The sequence below is a fragment of the Micropterus salmoides genome, unplaced genomic scaffold (genome assembly GCF_014851395.1).
Source record: "Micropterus salmoides isolate LMB-PRFRI ecotype aquatic unplaced genomic scaffold, ASM1485139v1 Ms_hic_scaffold_1, whole genome shotgun sequence".
NCBI classification, from domain to species: Eukaryota; Metazoa; Chordata; class Actinopteri; order Centrarchiformes; family Centrarchidae; genus Micropterus; species Micropterus salmoides.
Genome location: NW_024040040.1, coordinates 11,871,097 through 11,885,581, shown reverse-complemented (window position 1 = coordinate 11,885,581; position 14,485 = coordinate 11,871,097). Strand labels below are relative to the sequence as shown.

General features: G+C 41.9%; 1 protein-coding gene across 2 annotated transcripts; it reads right to left on the bottom strand.

Annotated features, from left to right (window-relative positions):
* Window positions 1-2,386: 2,386 nt before the first annotated feature.
* On the bottom strand, window positions 2,387-8,880 carry LOC119902206 (SLIT and NTRK-like protein 5). 2 transcript variants are annotated; one of them, XM_038718230.1, is made up of 2 exons: window positions 8,035-8,880; window positions 2,387-6,301 (listed from the first exon to the last, which is right to left on the bottom strand). In XM_038718230.1, the coding sequence occupies exon 2, from the start codon at window positions 6,241-6,243 to the stop codon at window positions 3,616-3,618; it is 2,628 nt and encodes an 875-aa protein (XP_038574158.1). In that variant the 5' UTR covers window positions 6,244-6,301; window positions 8,035-8,880; the 3' UTR covers window positions 2,387-3,615. The 2 variants fall into 2 exon arrangements, with proteins under 2 accessions (XP_038574158.1, XP_038574167.1); XM_038718239.1 differs by lacking the exon at window positions 8,035-8,880 and adding an exon at window positions 6,971-7,395.
* Between the last annotated feature and the right edge of the window lie 5,605 nt (window positions 8,881-14,485).

Sequence of the window (14,485 nt, the reverse complement as noted above, 5' to 3'; positions counted from 1 at the left end):
TCTTGTGTAGCATGAGGCAACACACGGCTAGATATTTCATCTCAGAACTTCATTCCTTTTCCGAATACAGATGTTGACCACTACAGAAATCTCACTGTTTACGTTGTGGGGGTTCAGACTGCTTGTAGCATCATAACTCATTGAGTGAACATCAGAGAGCTGCAGAGTCACACAAAGCTCATGACAGGCTATACATGAATAATCCAGGGAGGTATAATAAATAATTTGCCCTTCCTTGATGCTTCCATTTGTGTTAAGACTAAAGAGCCCATTGGCTGATTAAAAGCATTATTTCAACTGACAAGAGTCTCCCCCTCCTTCCCTCCTCGCACACACGCACACACACACACACACACACTCAGTGAGATCTTTCATGCACCCATTACTCTGGGACAGGGTGCTGGGTCATAACAGTGATAAACTTCCACGCTGGTGTAGTTTGGGTGGGAGGGATGTAAAGTGCATACACACAGATACATTAATAACAAGCCCATTTGGAATCCATGATTCAGTGATTATGTAATTGTGCTCAATCAAGTTTTTTTTGTCTCTCTAGAGGTCTGTGAACTTAGCCAAGCCATGCTTAAAAAAATATAATATTCAAAGAAATTAAAAACAAACGCACGGTTAGAATCCTGTCGTGTTGCACCTCAGTAAACTATGAATGCTTTCTCCCACATTGGCATCAGAAAAATAAATACAAATCCATGTCAAAAGCCATCAACACTGCACCATCCCATAGGCCAGCAATGCTGGGCGACTGCACACACTTCTTGGCCATGATTCACATCCCCTGCTACATGCATGACACATCCACAGTTACACTCGGTTCCAGGACTCCTCATCTCCCAAATGGTGCCTTCTGTTGTCATTCTGGGCTTCTATGAAAAGATCCAACAAAAGACGGACCCTGAGCAGGCTGGTTTCATTTTTCTTTGTTTTTTTTGGCCATTGAGAAAAGGCAGCTGACACCTTGCTGAAATGAAGCAATGTATTTTAGCAATTCGGAACACTAATTATAAAGTCACAACAATCAAAATAATTACTTCTGAATTAGGAAATAAGGGACAGATTAGTGTCTGACATATCCGGGCTTTTTTTGCCGCCTCTCCAGAGAGGAGCCTGTCTCAGTTAGGGAACATTGAATTCCTAAATGGTGATGCTCACTGCACACTGAAAATGGTGGCACAGTGCATCCTTTGCATTTTTATAGACCTACTTTGCATATTGGATTTAAGTGGGTCAAGTGAAGAGTAACTTAAAGTCCAACTGAAATTAAATTGCAGCATACATATCTGCCCTGTACATTGTGTCACATGTGTTCTTCCTTTGAGAAAAAAATATCAGAAAACAAAAGAGAGAAAGTTATACTGTATTTTATGGTTTATATAGTTTTGCATGAATTCAACAGAATACCGTTCAGGTCTATGTAGATGGAGATCTTATTTCAACACAGCCAATCAGATTGTGCATGAAGCACCGGTACACAAGACTGAACATCTTGTCCTGCACCTTAGCTTGTTGGGCGAGTGACCAAACAAACATTCTCCAGAGAAAAATGCACTGCTGACTTCAGTTTGCGGGCTAGTTAGCTGCTCAGTTGCAACACATAAAACAACACGCAAACATGTCATTTGGTCTTGTGAGATGCTGGTGTGGTCCTCACTCTTCAATACCACTAACAAGACACTGTCTGCCCATGTCATGTAGGCTACAGCACACGTTTGTCTCTCTTCCCAGCGGTGTAACACCAGCACTCTGGCAGCCTGACAGCTGCTGTCAATCAAACATAGAGACCGACACGCCCCTCCAGCCAGCTGACATAAAAAGGATCATTTCTGATATTTCCCCCTTTTTAATAATAATAAAAAAAACTATTAACAGCACATTAAAAAAACACTTCAACATTATTTTTGACTTCAAAAAAGGGCGACTAAATGGGATTTCAGTTGGACTTTAACAAAAATCAAAACAAGCACTTAAAAGATTATTAAAAACAAGCAGCATTTTCAACAAATTTCCTTTATATTCTTTTTTAAAGTAAAGAAAGATATCTAAAGATGTTCACTAATGAAACAAACCAATTTTAAAAGATAGAATTAGAGGTTGAGACGCCAAACTTAATCCGAGAGCTGTACCTCTTAATCAGTGTGAAAGTTTACACTAACTGACTTTCTAAAAATGACCAACTCATCACTTGCCTGGCGGCAGTGTGGATGCAGTTGTCATGGTAGAGTTGCAAAGAGACAGCTGCAGATAATGCTCATTGATTGAAACCCATTGATTGTAATCCTCACTGAGACACTAGCTGCCCCTTTGAGTGAGGCATATATACTGTATCTTTATCTTCTTTGACTTTTGAGTCAACCTTGTAATCAACTCTTATTATCAGATTATATATATATATATATAATGATATACCAATAGCAAAAAATTATATTATTTATATTTTTTTTGTTTGTTTTTAGCCCTGGAACACTTTTTCAAGCTCTCCAAGTCCATAATTCACACTTTTGATTCATAATGTCATTCACTGCCAGAATGTGAAAGTCAGATACTGGACCAAACTAAAATGGCCTCTGTCATATCATCACCAACCAGTCTTCCTCATAAGCACATTATATGAACCTGACATCATGTTTATTTGATGACAATAACATAGTTTGGTCAATATAGTGCAATAAGTGCAAAGCAATCAAAACAAATAAAATTGATAAGGGATAGAGAATCTGCGAATGCTTGTATAAAAATAGGTGTTACATTGATTAAAATAGCAGTATTACACAACATAATTAATACTTCAAATGCCATTTATGAATTTTGTTTTGATAACATATCAATTCCACATATTAAGAATGAATACCCATATTCATTTTTAATATAATAATCTCCTTTATGAGAGCTCATTGAAGGCTAACTTGCCTTCTAATTCCAAAAAGTGCAGAAAGCATACAAAGACACTTTTTTTTCATCTTCTTCAAATGACGCAGTCTTTTTTTTTTTAACATTGGGGGTGTGCCACTTTCAAAAAAAGCCACTTTTACAATGCAGAGCTACAGTAAATGAAACTACAAACATAAGCCTTTCCAGAGGATCATGGAGTATGATGACACAGGTAATATTGATGTAGAATCAAAAGTTTTGAAAAGACATGGCAGATTATATCAATAAATACTTACTTACAGACTACAGCAGAAAATAGTCCTACACAGTTTTAATGATCTGCTGTACAGTGTTTTTGTCCAGGAGTGATTTTATAAACATTTCTTTTCTGATTCACAATATACCTTTATGTATGGTTATATTCCTGAAAATGAAGTTGGGTAAGATTTACCTGTACACTTACATTGTGTGTGTTATTCGATCTTCACCATAGAAAAATAGATTTTGCATCATCAGTTAAGTAGAGCAACTTTGTTCGTCCATGTTTCAGAAAGTTGTATCCATTCCTGCAATGTCATGTTTCAGAAATAAGAATAAGATAGTTCGGCACACCCCGTTTAAACGCCTTTGCTTTTGCTTGCTTGTATTGTGCCAAGGCACCCTATAAACCGAGCCACTGTTTCGAGAGGGGTCAAGAGAGAAAAAGCGTCCTTACATTAATGATTCTGTTGCTCAGAACTGGCTAAAGGTGGTCTGTTTCTCAAGAACTTCGAGGTAATCGGGCTCAGACTGCAGTTTAGCTTTTAGCTCCAAATACTCATTCCTGTTGGGCTCAACATAAACAGTACTGGGTGCTGTGCCATAGAGCACCGTTTCTCTTATCCTCTCCGGGTGCAAGAACTGACGTCTGACATCAAAATTTGGGTTGTACGTGTACGACACAGGCCCTGTGTACTTGTACTCTAAATTGGCACCTGCTGGGATGGATGCCATGGACGGATGGGGGGACTGCTTATCGGGCTCAAGGATGCCCCTGAAGAAATGGTCTGCATCCTGGACAGGGGAGGGGTTTTCACGTGGCTCGATGGTGCTCACACTGTAAGTAGGGCTCCTCATTGTACTGCTATCCCTCTCCTCATCTGGGGCACTCCTGTACGTGACCTTGAGCTCATGGAGGTCACGGTAATCCTCCACTGTGTTTCCTTCTCGGGACCTGTAAATGGGGTTTTTGCACATATGGCCCATGGGGTGGGGGATATACTCATATACGTGACCGGCCGGGGCCTTCACTTTGGGGCCAGAGCGGTTGCTGTAGAGGCTGTACTGCAGGTTAAAAGAGCTGACGTCTGAGTTGTTGGTGCTAGTGCGATCACTCTGTGATTTTTTGCGCTTTTTCATCACTACAACAAACAGCCCTGCGGCCACAAAGACAGACATGATGAAAACCAGCAGGAGGCTGAGGATGAGGACAGAGAGGGGGACAGTGCTGCTGGGGGTGTTAAACTTCTGCGGGGCGTCTGTGGTGACGACCCGGTCGTCCATGGGCTCTTCCGTAGGGGGAGTTGGTGAGACATATGCATCAGAGTAATCTGGGCAGAGCTGCTCTGACTGGATCGAACGCACGTCCATTCCTGTGTGGCGTTTGGGTGTCTCACACACCACCTCGTTAACCACGGTGCCTGCACTGAGCTGCTCGAGCCATATCTTCATCCCCACTATGTCGCAAGAGCAGTCCCAGGGGTTTTCAAACAGATCTATCTGTACCAGCAGTTTCAGCTGGTCTAAAACACCACTCACAGGCAGGTTTTGGAAATGGTTGTTGCGCAGATTAAGCCTAGACAGGGAGAGGCTGGAAAAGATGCCCACAGGTAAGGTTTTCAGGAGGTTATTGTTGAGGAAAAGCAGCTGGAGATTAGGGAGGTAGCGGAAAGTGCCCGCATCAACCTCCTTGATTTTGTTGTATTCTAAATAAAGATACTGCAAGTTCTGCAAACCAAAAAACATTTCTCCTGTAAGCCTGTCCATGAGATTACCATTTAAATACAGCCTACGCAGGTTGGTTAAATCCCCAAAAGCCCGGTCGTGGATCAGACTTATCCTGTTGTTTCCCAAGTGAAGCAAATCCAATCCAGTTGCATCGACAAAATCTGATCTCCGTACCACAGGGATGTAATTTCCAGTGAGATACATCTTTTTAGGATTGTATGGCTTGGGTTTTAGATCAGAAATGCTTTCAATCTTTCTCTCTTGACAGTTGACATTTAGCCCGATTTCAGATATCTGCAGGTTACACGTGCAGGCAGTGGGACAGTCCAAAGGCACAGGAGATTTTGTCTGAAAAGCAATGATTGGGCCATAGTTGTAAGGGTTACCACCTGGTATTCGGGAAGTGGGCTTTAACCTAGTTCTGTTAAATTGGCGTGTGCCCTTGGTAGGCCTAGAAGAGGACCTAAAAACAGCTGAGGATGTGGCGGAGGCTGTGACAGCAGCAGGTGTGGTCTGGTAATATCCACTTGTGCTGCTAGGAGGTGCTGGCCTGACCGTGTCTTCTAGGGGTCTTCTTGGACATAGTTCCTGCTTGGACACCTCGTCCAGGTCCCTACCGTGGAGCCTGAACGGTGTCTCGCACACCACTTCTCCCACCAGAGCCGTATAGGCTATACTCTCCAGCCAAGCCTTCAGAGCAATGAGCTCGCAGGAGCAATTCCACGGATTCTCCTCTAGTTGTAATTCCACAACTTTGTCCATGTGCTCCAGGAGGCCAATGTAAGGAAACATTTTTAACCGGTTCCCCCTCAGGTCCAAGTGCGTAAGGGGAACATTCCGGAAGATATTTGGGGGCAGAGCAGAGAGCAGGTTGTCGTTCAAAATCATCACTGTCAGTTGGTGTAGTTTGCTCAAGGCGTTGGGCTCTATATTGGTGATGTAATTATAATCAATCTGTAGATATTCCAAACTCTCAAGTCCTGCAAAGGTGTCATCCCTCAAAACATCAATCTTGTTGTTATTCAGGTGCAACCTTTTTAATCCCTGGAGTCCGTTGAAAGCACCCGACTCTATCTCAGAGATATCATTGTTCCCCAAGTGCAGGATGGTCACACCGGTGTAATTGATGAAATCATTGACTGACAGCTTCTTCAGGAGATTCCCCGTCAGCAGGAGGTGGTACATGGAGAAATGGACCGGGCTGACCTCCGTCAGCCTGATGATCCCCCGGTTTTCGCAGCTCACCGTCAGGATCCCTTCCTTCTCCTCACATGTGCACAGGTTTCGACAGATCTCCCCATAATTGTCATACATCTCGACCAGGCTCAGAGATGATGCAATCAGAAGGATTATTTTTAGGATCCAGATATGCATTTTTCCTGGGAGAGGGTGCCCCAGCTCACTCAAGTGCAGTACCAGTATGAGGTGTCATCTAAGGAGGAAAAGAAAAGGACGGGTTCTGTTTTATAGAGCATGGGAAATACATATGTGACACATGTGCAGTATTTACAAAATGCATACATAGTAATCCACTCCTAAAAGAGCCAACCCCCTGATGAACTAGTATTAGACACTCATAACAAACACACACACACAGAGGCAAAGACAAGTAGGCCTATTAATGTTTGTTTATTATGCAGATGTGTTATGTCTGCATTATTTTGGGTTTGAGGGTGTCAGAAAACAAGCGGACCTGGATAAGTATTTAATAAATGGATACTTAAACGATAATCTATAATCAAGTTGATAACACAACTACCCGCGGTGGATGGCCACTGCGCATTTTTGATAGCTCGCCTGAATTCCAATCCATCTTGGGAGGGAAAGAAAAAAAATGCCTTCGCCATCCACCGTGTGCAGACTGATTTGGTCATTTACTAATTCAATCCTTTGAGAATCTCCACACACACACACACACACACATAAAAAAAAAAAACAGGCTCGCTGTCAAAATATCTCAAGCCACATCGCTTTGTGTGATGGATGATGTGGCACCTTGTTTTGTTTTTACGATTAACTCCCCCCACCCCCGCAACAAAACTAACATTAAAATCTCCAAGATGCTACTCCTCTCTCCTAACCATAAAGATTTCTCACTCACCCCGCATAGGCTACCCGATGACTTGGTAACAGTGGGGGAACTGTCGGATCTCTTCTCTCCACCTCCGTCCAAACACCATGAGGACGAGGAATTTATTCGCCTATTATGACTAAAGCGACCCTGGGTAAAAAAATGAATAAAAATAAAATAAAGACAAATGCCGGCTCTCGTGAACGAATCGGCTGAGAGAAGCAGTCAATGTTCATCTTAAAAATCCGGCCTGCGATAGAAAATGTGAATATCAGCTTACAAGGCGACAGTCGCAGCCCTTCTGCTGCCCACGGGCGAAAAAAAGAAATGAGAGGAGTTGATCAAAGGCAAATACACAAGTGTTTTTGATCTCGTGCCGTATCTCTGATCGAAATTGCATTTTGACGGGGAGTAAATAATTCTATAATCAAGTATTCTGTATGGCATCTGCTATATAGAAGGTTACAGATAGTCTTCCTCTCTCTCTCTTTCCCCTTCTCTCTCTCCGCCACAGACGTGTGAGCGCGCGTGCACGCACACACACGCACACGTTCAGTCTGCGTGCGCTCCTCAAAAGACCACAAAAGCCTACACATCGACCCCGTAAATCTCCCCCCCAAAAATTCACATTTTCACATGCTTCCAGTGTGGGGTTGCTATATCTGAGCGGTGCACCCACTTTCATCACGTTCGGTATTTTGTCTTACATTTGAGTTTATTAGCCTAATATAACCCTCAAGAAATGCCCATCGCCCCTGGATATAATATAGATAACTTGAAAGCCAGTGCGTCTCTCTTCGCTGGGCGTCCCTGTGCAGAGGCTGAAGGCTATTATTTGGAACGAATAAAACTGTGATGATATATGTGAGCATAAAAAAATGCAGGCTCTATGCTTGTTATTGCCATAGCAGCCGCAGACACCTTGCTTAAGATAATCTTAAATCCGGATCAACTTCAGCAATGCAACTGAGGGTAGAAACACAGGTTTCAGCACCACGGACAGATCCCCAAAAATGTTAAAGCATGTAACGCCTCAGCGCAGCCGAGCAGTGGATGGGGGGGGGGGGGGGTGAAAAAAATCATTGTCCTCTTACCGTTCGGATCCCGGTAAACGCCAAAGCATCCCGAAAATCACGGCTGTGCCACTTCTTTTTTCTCCCACCTCTGTGAAAACATGGGTTTCGTGATTTCACCGTCTGCCTTTCGTCGGTTGTCAAAAAAAAAAACAAAGAAAACAAAATCCTTAAAGTCAAGTCTCCTCGGTGTTTAGCTCCATAAACCAGGCATCGACGAGCACATATACAGTCTCATTCAGGCCAAAAACGTGACAGCCGGCGCGGCAAAGCGGGATCCTGTGTTCTTCCAGCGGCGACTGAAATTAGCAGTATCATCTCGGAAAAAGAGCCAGAACCAAAGTTCGAACATGGTAAAGAAAAGGGGGCGAATAAAAACTCGATAATCCCACATCAGACAAGACTTGCCGCATGCATTTTAACAGTGACTTTCATCCATGCGCACTGACGAAGCGGATGAGAGAGGCACGAATCCCCTTGTCTGCTGCCAGTGGTGCGGCTTGTACCAGTTTATGTATAGATCTGCCCAAGGTCTCTTTATTTCAATTGCCACACCGTCCAAATCGACCGGAGATCAGTGGATATGTTCCTCCAGCTTTTGCCTTGGATGCAAGAATCCGATCCTCTTTTCTCCAGTCCTGCATTGCTCCTAAGATATCCTATGCATGCACACAAGCTTTATCTTCCCACCAACGTTTCAACTAGTGGAACTTGATCTTGGTTGGTGCAAACCAGCGCATCTCCTACAGCGACGGACATATTATTAAACAATTATGATAGGATGACTGGAAATCATTCGTAAAAATGCATAAATCCCCCAATGTCAGGACTGTCACAGCGCGGAAATGAAAAGCAATTTAATGCCTGCAATACTCTTTAAGGGGGTATGGTAATGTGGAGAAGGTAGGGTGGAGGGGAGGGAGTGACGGGGAGGAGGAGGGGGGTAGGCTGGAAAAAGACCCGTAGAGGGCAGCACAATGATGAAAAAGGCATCTTGGCAGGCTTGTATTTCCAGGCTGCACTTTGTAAGTCAGTGTATTTTAATTCAGCAGCAGCAACATTTGATTTGTCACTCAGAGCCTTAGCTATTTTGCACCGAGCTGGGCGTCTTATTTCCATGCTTTTGAACGTCACAACTGGATACGTCGGAGCTTTTCTTTTTGTGATTATAATGTCGTTATACTGATTCTTCTCAACGAGTGTTTGGAGAGAAGTGAGAAGCAGATGCTGTCCTGACACTATTATTATTATTCAGTCGGGAAAGATATGTGTTGACACAGCTAGCCTTCAAATGATCGCAGAGCTCTAGGCACTGCTTGAATACATTTACTTATTAGCAACACATTGTTTAATCGGGGTAGCTGCTTTAACAATGTGATATGCCCAAACAAAAGAATCTTTTCATTTATAGCCTCGGATTTGAGGGACTTGGTCTGTATCAGCTCATAATGATACACATTCCTCATGAAGATTTTTAACTTAGCAGAGTGGGTATTAAAGTTGCATCAGACAAGTGAGGTCAAGCAAATATTCATCCCTACACACTTCTGAATGCATGGATTAAGCCTATACTACCAGAAAACACACATTTACAAGAGATCTGCATTGCAAGAAATTAATGTACTGTAGGATTAGGCTTAATCCAGTTCTGCACCAAATACTCCAGCCTACCAATGCTGACACGTTGCTGTAAGCGCTCTGTATTTCACCAAATCATGGCTTATTTGCCCCTTGTTGAAAGAGAAAATCAAGTCAAAGCCACAGCTGCCCTCTTTGCTGTGGGACAAGAAACTTTAGTAGCACTTAACTAAAGCCTGAACAGAAAATCAAATTAAATCTAGCGTATGGTGGGCCGCCATGTCCAAAGAGATTTCCCACTTAGTCAGTATTGTGTGGTAATAAGTCAACTCTTATGCTCTCTTTAGCATGTAGGAAGCGACAATAAGCGGATGTGGCATCCATGCCGCCTTACCGAAATTAGCCGTGGAGACGCATTGAATTATCTTAAAGTCTCTAGCTCTGTAATCGCATTAACAGTGGTCTATCCTGTGGGGATGGACAAATCGGTATCTGTGGAACCCCGGCTAAATACAGCGATGGAGAAACTAATACAGCAGGGTGTTTGCTCCCTCCCTCTGGAAGGGACCATGGCTGGCTCCCCCTGAGAGGCATAGCGGCATCAAAGAGAGGAGAGTAGCTGTCCTAAATCTTCCTCTCTCTTTTTTTTTATTTATTTTTTTGCCTTAAACGACTTTGTGTACTGCTGATGGGAGAGGTAGATACCCTTGATAAAGTAACGCCTGGGTGATGATGGTGGTGTGCAAGTTTTCCAGATATAACTTTGTTGTATCAAAGTTTGTCTGCACACTGGTGTCTGGGAATGTTTCCATGGGCATCCACACACACACACACACACACACACACACACACACACAAATGGATGTTTCTATGTGTGATGTGCATGAACATGAATCGCTTCTTCGCACATGCTAATGGTTTCATACAAAGATGAAAGCTATTATCAAATAACAACTGCATAAAACACATAATATTATAATCAGGTCTGGGACAAATTATTGAGTAATTAAATGCAAATGAAAGTTCACGCTATGGTGAGCTTACATGCATCTTTTGCATGAACCTGACTTGATGTATTTTTTTTTTTAACAATCTTATGAAAAAGAAAATGTCTCATAGGCTCACCACCATTAGCATAATAGCTGTTAACTTATACAAAGCATACTGTGTACCTAAGCTAAGGTCAAATAGTTGAAATCCATTAAATTTTTATTTTAGCTTTATTCTATGTTTGATTTGGCATATGTTTGCCAGCTTATTGGCATGATTTAGTAGTTTTGGCCTGGCAACTGCTGGTGTCACAGTGCCAGACGAGCACTATGAATCAGAACAAAGGTTTGGTCCAGGTACTGCATTTAGAGCAAGCGTCCATCTTCACATCATATGCTTTACAGGAATGAAGAAGTAACTTTTTGTTCTCATTTGACACGGAAAAGTATGACATGCTTTGACAAGTTATGGAAAGCAGGCTGATCATGATCATGAACACATAACCATTTCAGTCTTTATATGCAGATGTGAAATTAGTGGTGATGGCATTGCTATCCAAAACAACGTCTGTGATATCAAAAGAAAAAGGCCTTCTGGTAGACAGGCTGAGAGCCAAAAGCAGTGGGCAGGGAAAATAATGAATTGTGTCTAAAAGAAAACATCTCACTGGGGATATTCAGTACAATACAGCACCGCACCATTTGTTGTTTTTGTAATTTATTTGACAATGGTATATTTAGAACAAATCTTCCAGAAATTGAATTTAATTTTATAGTTATTTTTGATGAATAGAGTTCAGAGTGAGGCTTGGTGTGCTGATTTGTGCGTCTGGTAAATACAAGTGGATAAATATGCACCCAGTAAGCATGATTTCTTCTACTGGAGCTTTGTTGATGTAGTATATGAGGTCAGGTTGAATAAAACTTTCACAATCATATCAGATTTGGAACCTGATTTATAATCATGTTAGCAATAGACTGTGCCCTTATGTAACAATATACTTTACATATAAAGCTATAATCTAAAGGTCTGAGCCACCTCCACTCTGTCACTTAATATCATTTCTAAATCTCACAATTTGGACCAATGATCCTGCAGGAGGTGTATTGAATATTCTGCCATAATAGAAGGCAAATTCTTTTGTCAGCAGAGACAGTGACATGCATTGTGCTATGATTAACTTGTGAGGTCTCATCCTGGCTTATGTGTCCAGAGGCCAATTGGTACTGCTAGCAATTTCCGTCGTAACCCAGTAGGTCTGGAACAGGTCTTTGGGGGCCAGTATCCATTCAAAATGCTGATAATATGGAATTAGAAAACAATTTTAGTTCAACAGTACAATCCAACTGGCACATCTTCTCTGCTGATAACAAGATGCAGTGAGGAATTACAAAACATTTCTCTGGGAGAAATTGCTTTACATAAACAATGACTAAACACTGGAAGCCCTATTTGGCCCTGTAATGGAATGAAGGCTAATGAAACAACCAAGGATGGATGGGATGGGAAAGTGAAAGCGCCCAATTGCTCTGTGCTGGTGTCACTCCACCAATCATGCCACTAAATTGATTCGGTCCTTGCAGTGCCACATTTAATACAACTATCATAAAAGCAAATACAATTTGCACTACACATAGAAATGCATATAAACACTAATAATGTGTGGCATATAATGCATCTACTGGTAAATAATCCTGATCCTACAGACAGTCCTTGAATGCTTTTAGATTTGATAAAAGCCCCATACATTTTACATTTAGAAGCAGCAGTTTATTTGAGATAATATGACACTGAGTAGATAGCAGTATCATTAACATTCGCCATGGCTGAACAAAGTAAAGAGTAGCACCATGAGAAACTCTTATTTCTCCAGCAAAACAGAAATGAAAAAAAAAAAAAAATCTCAGATGGTTGCACATTGTGGAAAACTCCAGGGCTTGTAGAGGCAGCATTTGCAGCCGGGGGGAGGTGACAAAAAGCTGCAGTCAACATTCGAACAGTTTCCAACAGCCTTCCGAGCCTACACAGGAAGTCCCATAAACATTTATTAGATCCTGACAGAATAAAATGTTATTTATTGGCCCAATATGCCCAACTTTTACTAAATCCCCAATAAATGTTGAACTGAGGTTCTGTGGTAGATGAGAGGGTAGCCGTATATATTGTGATAATCATGACGTGTTTATTCCTTAACCCTGATTTTTAATACGGTATAATTTAGCTATGCTAGCTATAGATGGCAATACCAGTGAATCTGGTGATCCCCTGACCTTTACTCTAGTGCCACCACGAGGTTGACATTTGCAGTTTTGTGTTAAATGTCACAAATGTTGCCATGAAATTTGGTACATACATTAACATCCCCTTTTGGATGCTTTGTAATAACTTTGGTGCTCCTTCAACTTTTCATCCAGCGCCATCATCAGGTCAAAATTTCAGTGTGTCCAATTACTGCAAATGTTAACATGTTAGTGTAAACTAAGATGGCAAACATGGCAGACTTTATACCTGCCTAACATCAGCATGATAGCGTTGTCATTGTGAGTGTGTTAGCATTTAACTCCAAGCACCACTCTGTGCCTGAGAGTAGCCTCACGGAGCAGCTAGCAAGTCTATAATGACTATAAAATATAAATTGTGAGTTTGCTGGAAACCGCTTTGGTCAAACATTCATGCCATTAAAGCATATTGTATTGAACTGAATTGACTCCTAGTCTTGTTCATAGACATTAACATTCACATTTAAAAACCTTGTCAAACTAAAACTCCTTAACACCCCAAAACAAACATCAATTGTCAAAATATTCTTCAAAATAGACAGACATGGGGAGAGGAAAAGCACAATACAAGACACAAGTTTCTTTCATTTCATATGTTTGGATAGATGTTAATTTAAGAGTCTTAATGTAAAAGTCACTTGTCCCTTCACAAGAATTATATAACAGGAAAGTTCTATTATTGTGTCTGGACTATTTGAAGTGGTTATAAAAACAACCAGCCAACAATTTTTTTTTCTGTAAAAGAATGAAGTTTTATAGTATAAAATATGACTAACAAAGATGTTCCATAAAACATAATGGTCACAAATCTGAGTCAGTGAACTCCCAGATGTGGCACAGCCAGGTGTTTCCACCATGCATTGAGGTCTTGAAATCAGTGGAGAACAACTGAAGCATCCACCTCACCTCAGCACCCACCCGGCCTTGATGTCATGAGGTAAGTGTGTCATTGCGACACAGCAAGTTCGGATCAACTCAGACGGAAATCTTACTGGCATGCATTGTGCTGTGACAGAGCAGTCTACGCAGGCCTAGCTTATCGAAAACCATTTATGATGTAAGGATATGTCATCCCACGTCATGGAAACTTTTAAATTGCTGTAAAATACATTTCTAGCTATAAGAAAGACAATATGCCCACAACTGTGAGTGAGACTTTATTTATTTTTTTGCATCAACCCAGTCATGACACTTGACATCCGCCGCATTCGCCTCTGTCCCGATGCTACCTGTCGATGGCACGACCTCTCATCAAAGGCACCAGAGCTAAAAGTCTGTGCATTCATCACAGCTCTGCATGATGTAGAGCGCTGGCATGAGTTCCCACCAAAGAGCGGGAGCACAGCTGCTCTGACAGCCATGATTGATGGTCAAAGCAGAATGAGGGGTTGCACAGGGAGCCCTTCCCTTTGTTTTTCACCATGACTTAGCTCGGGCCAGCGCGAGCGAGGTAATTTAAAAATGTTGAATCGGTAACATGCAAACTTAACCAGGGGCTTTAATGAAACGAGCTGCTGACAATGCGATAAGTGCATCCTCACTGTATCAAGGAGTGGATGGGATTGACTTATTAGCTCCCTGTGCAGGAACAAAAGCAGTGAACCATAACCGAGTCAAGTCCATTC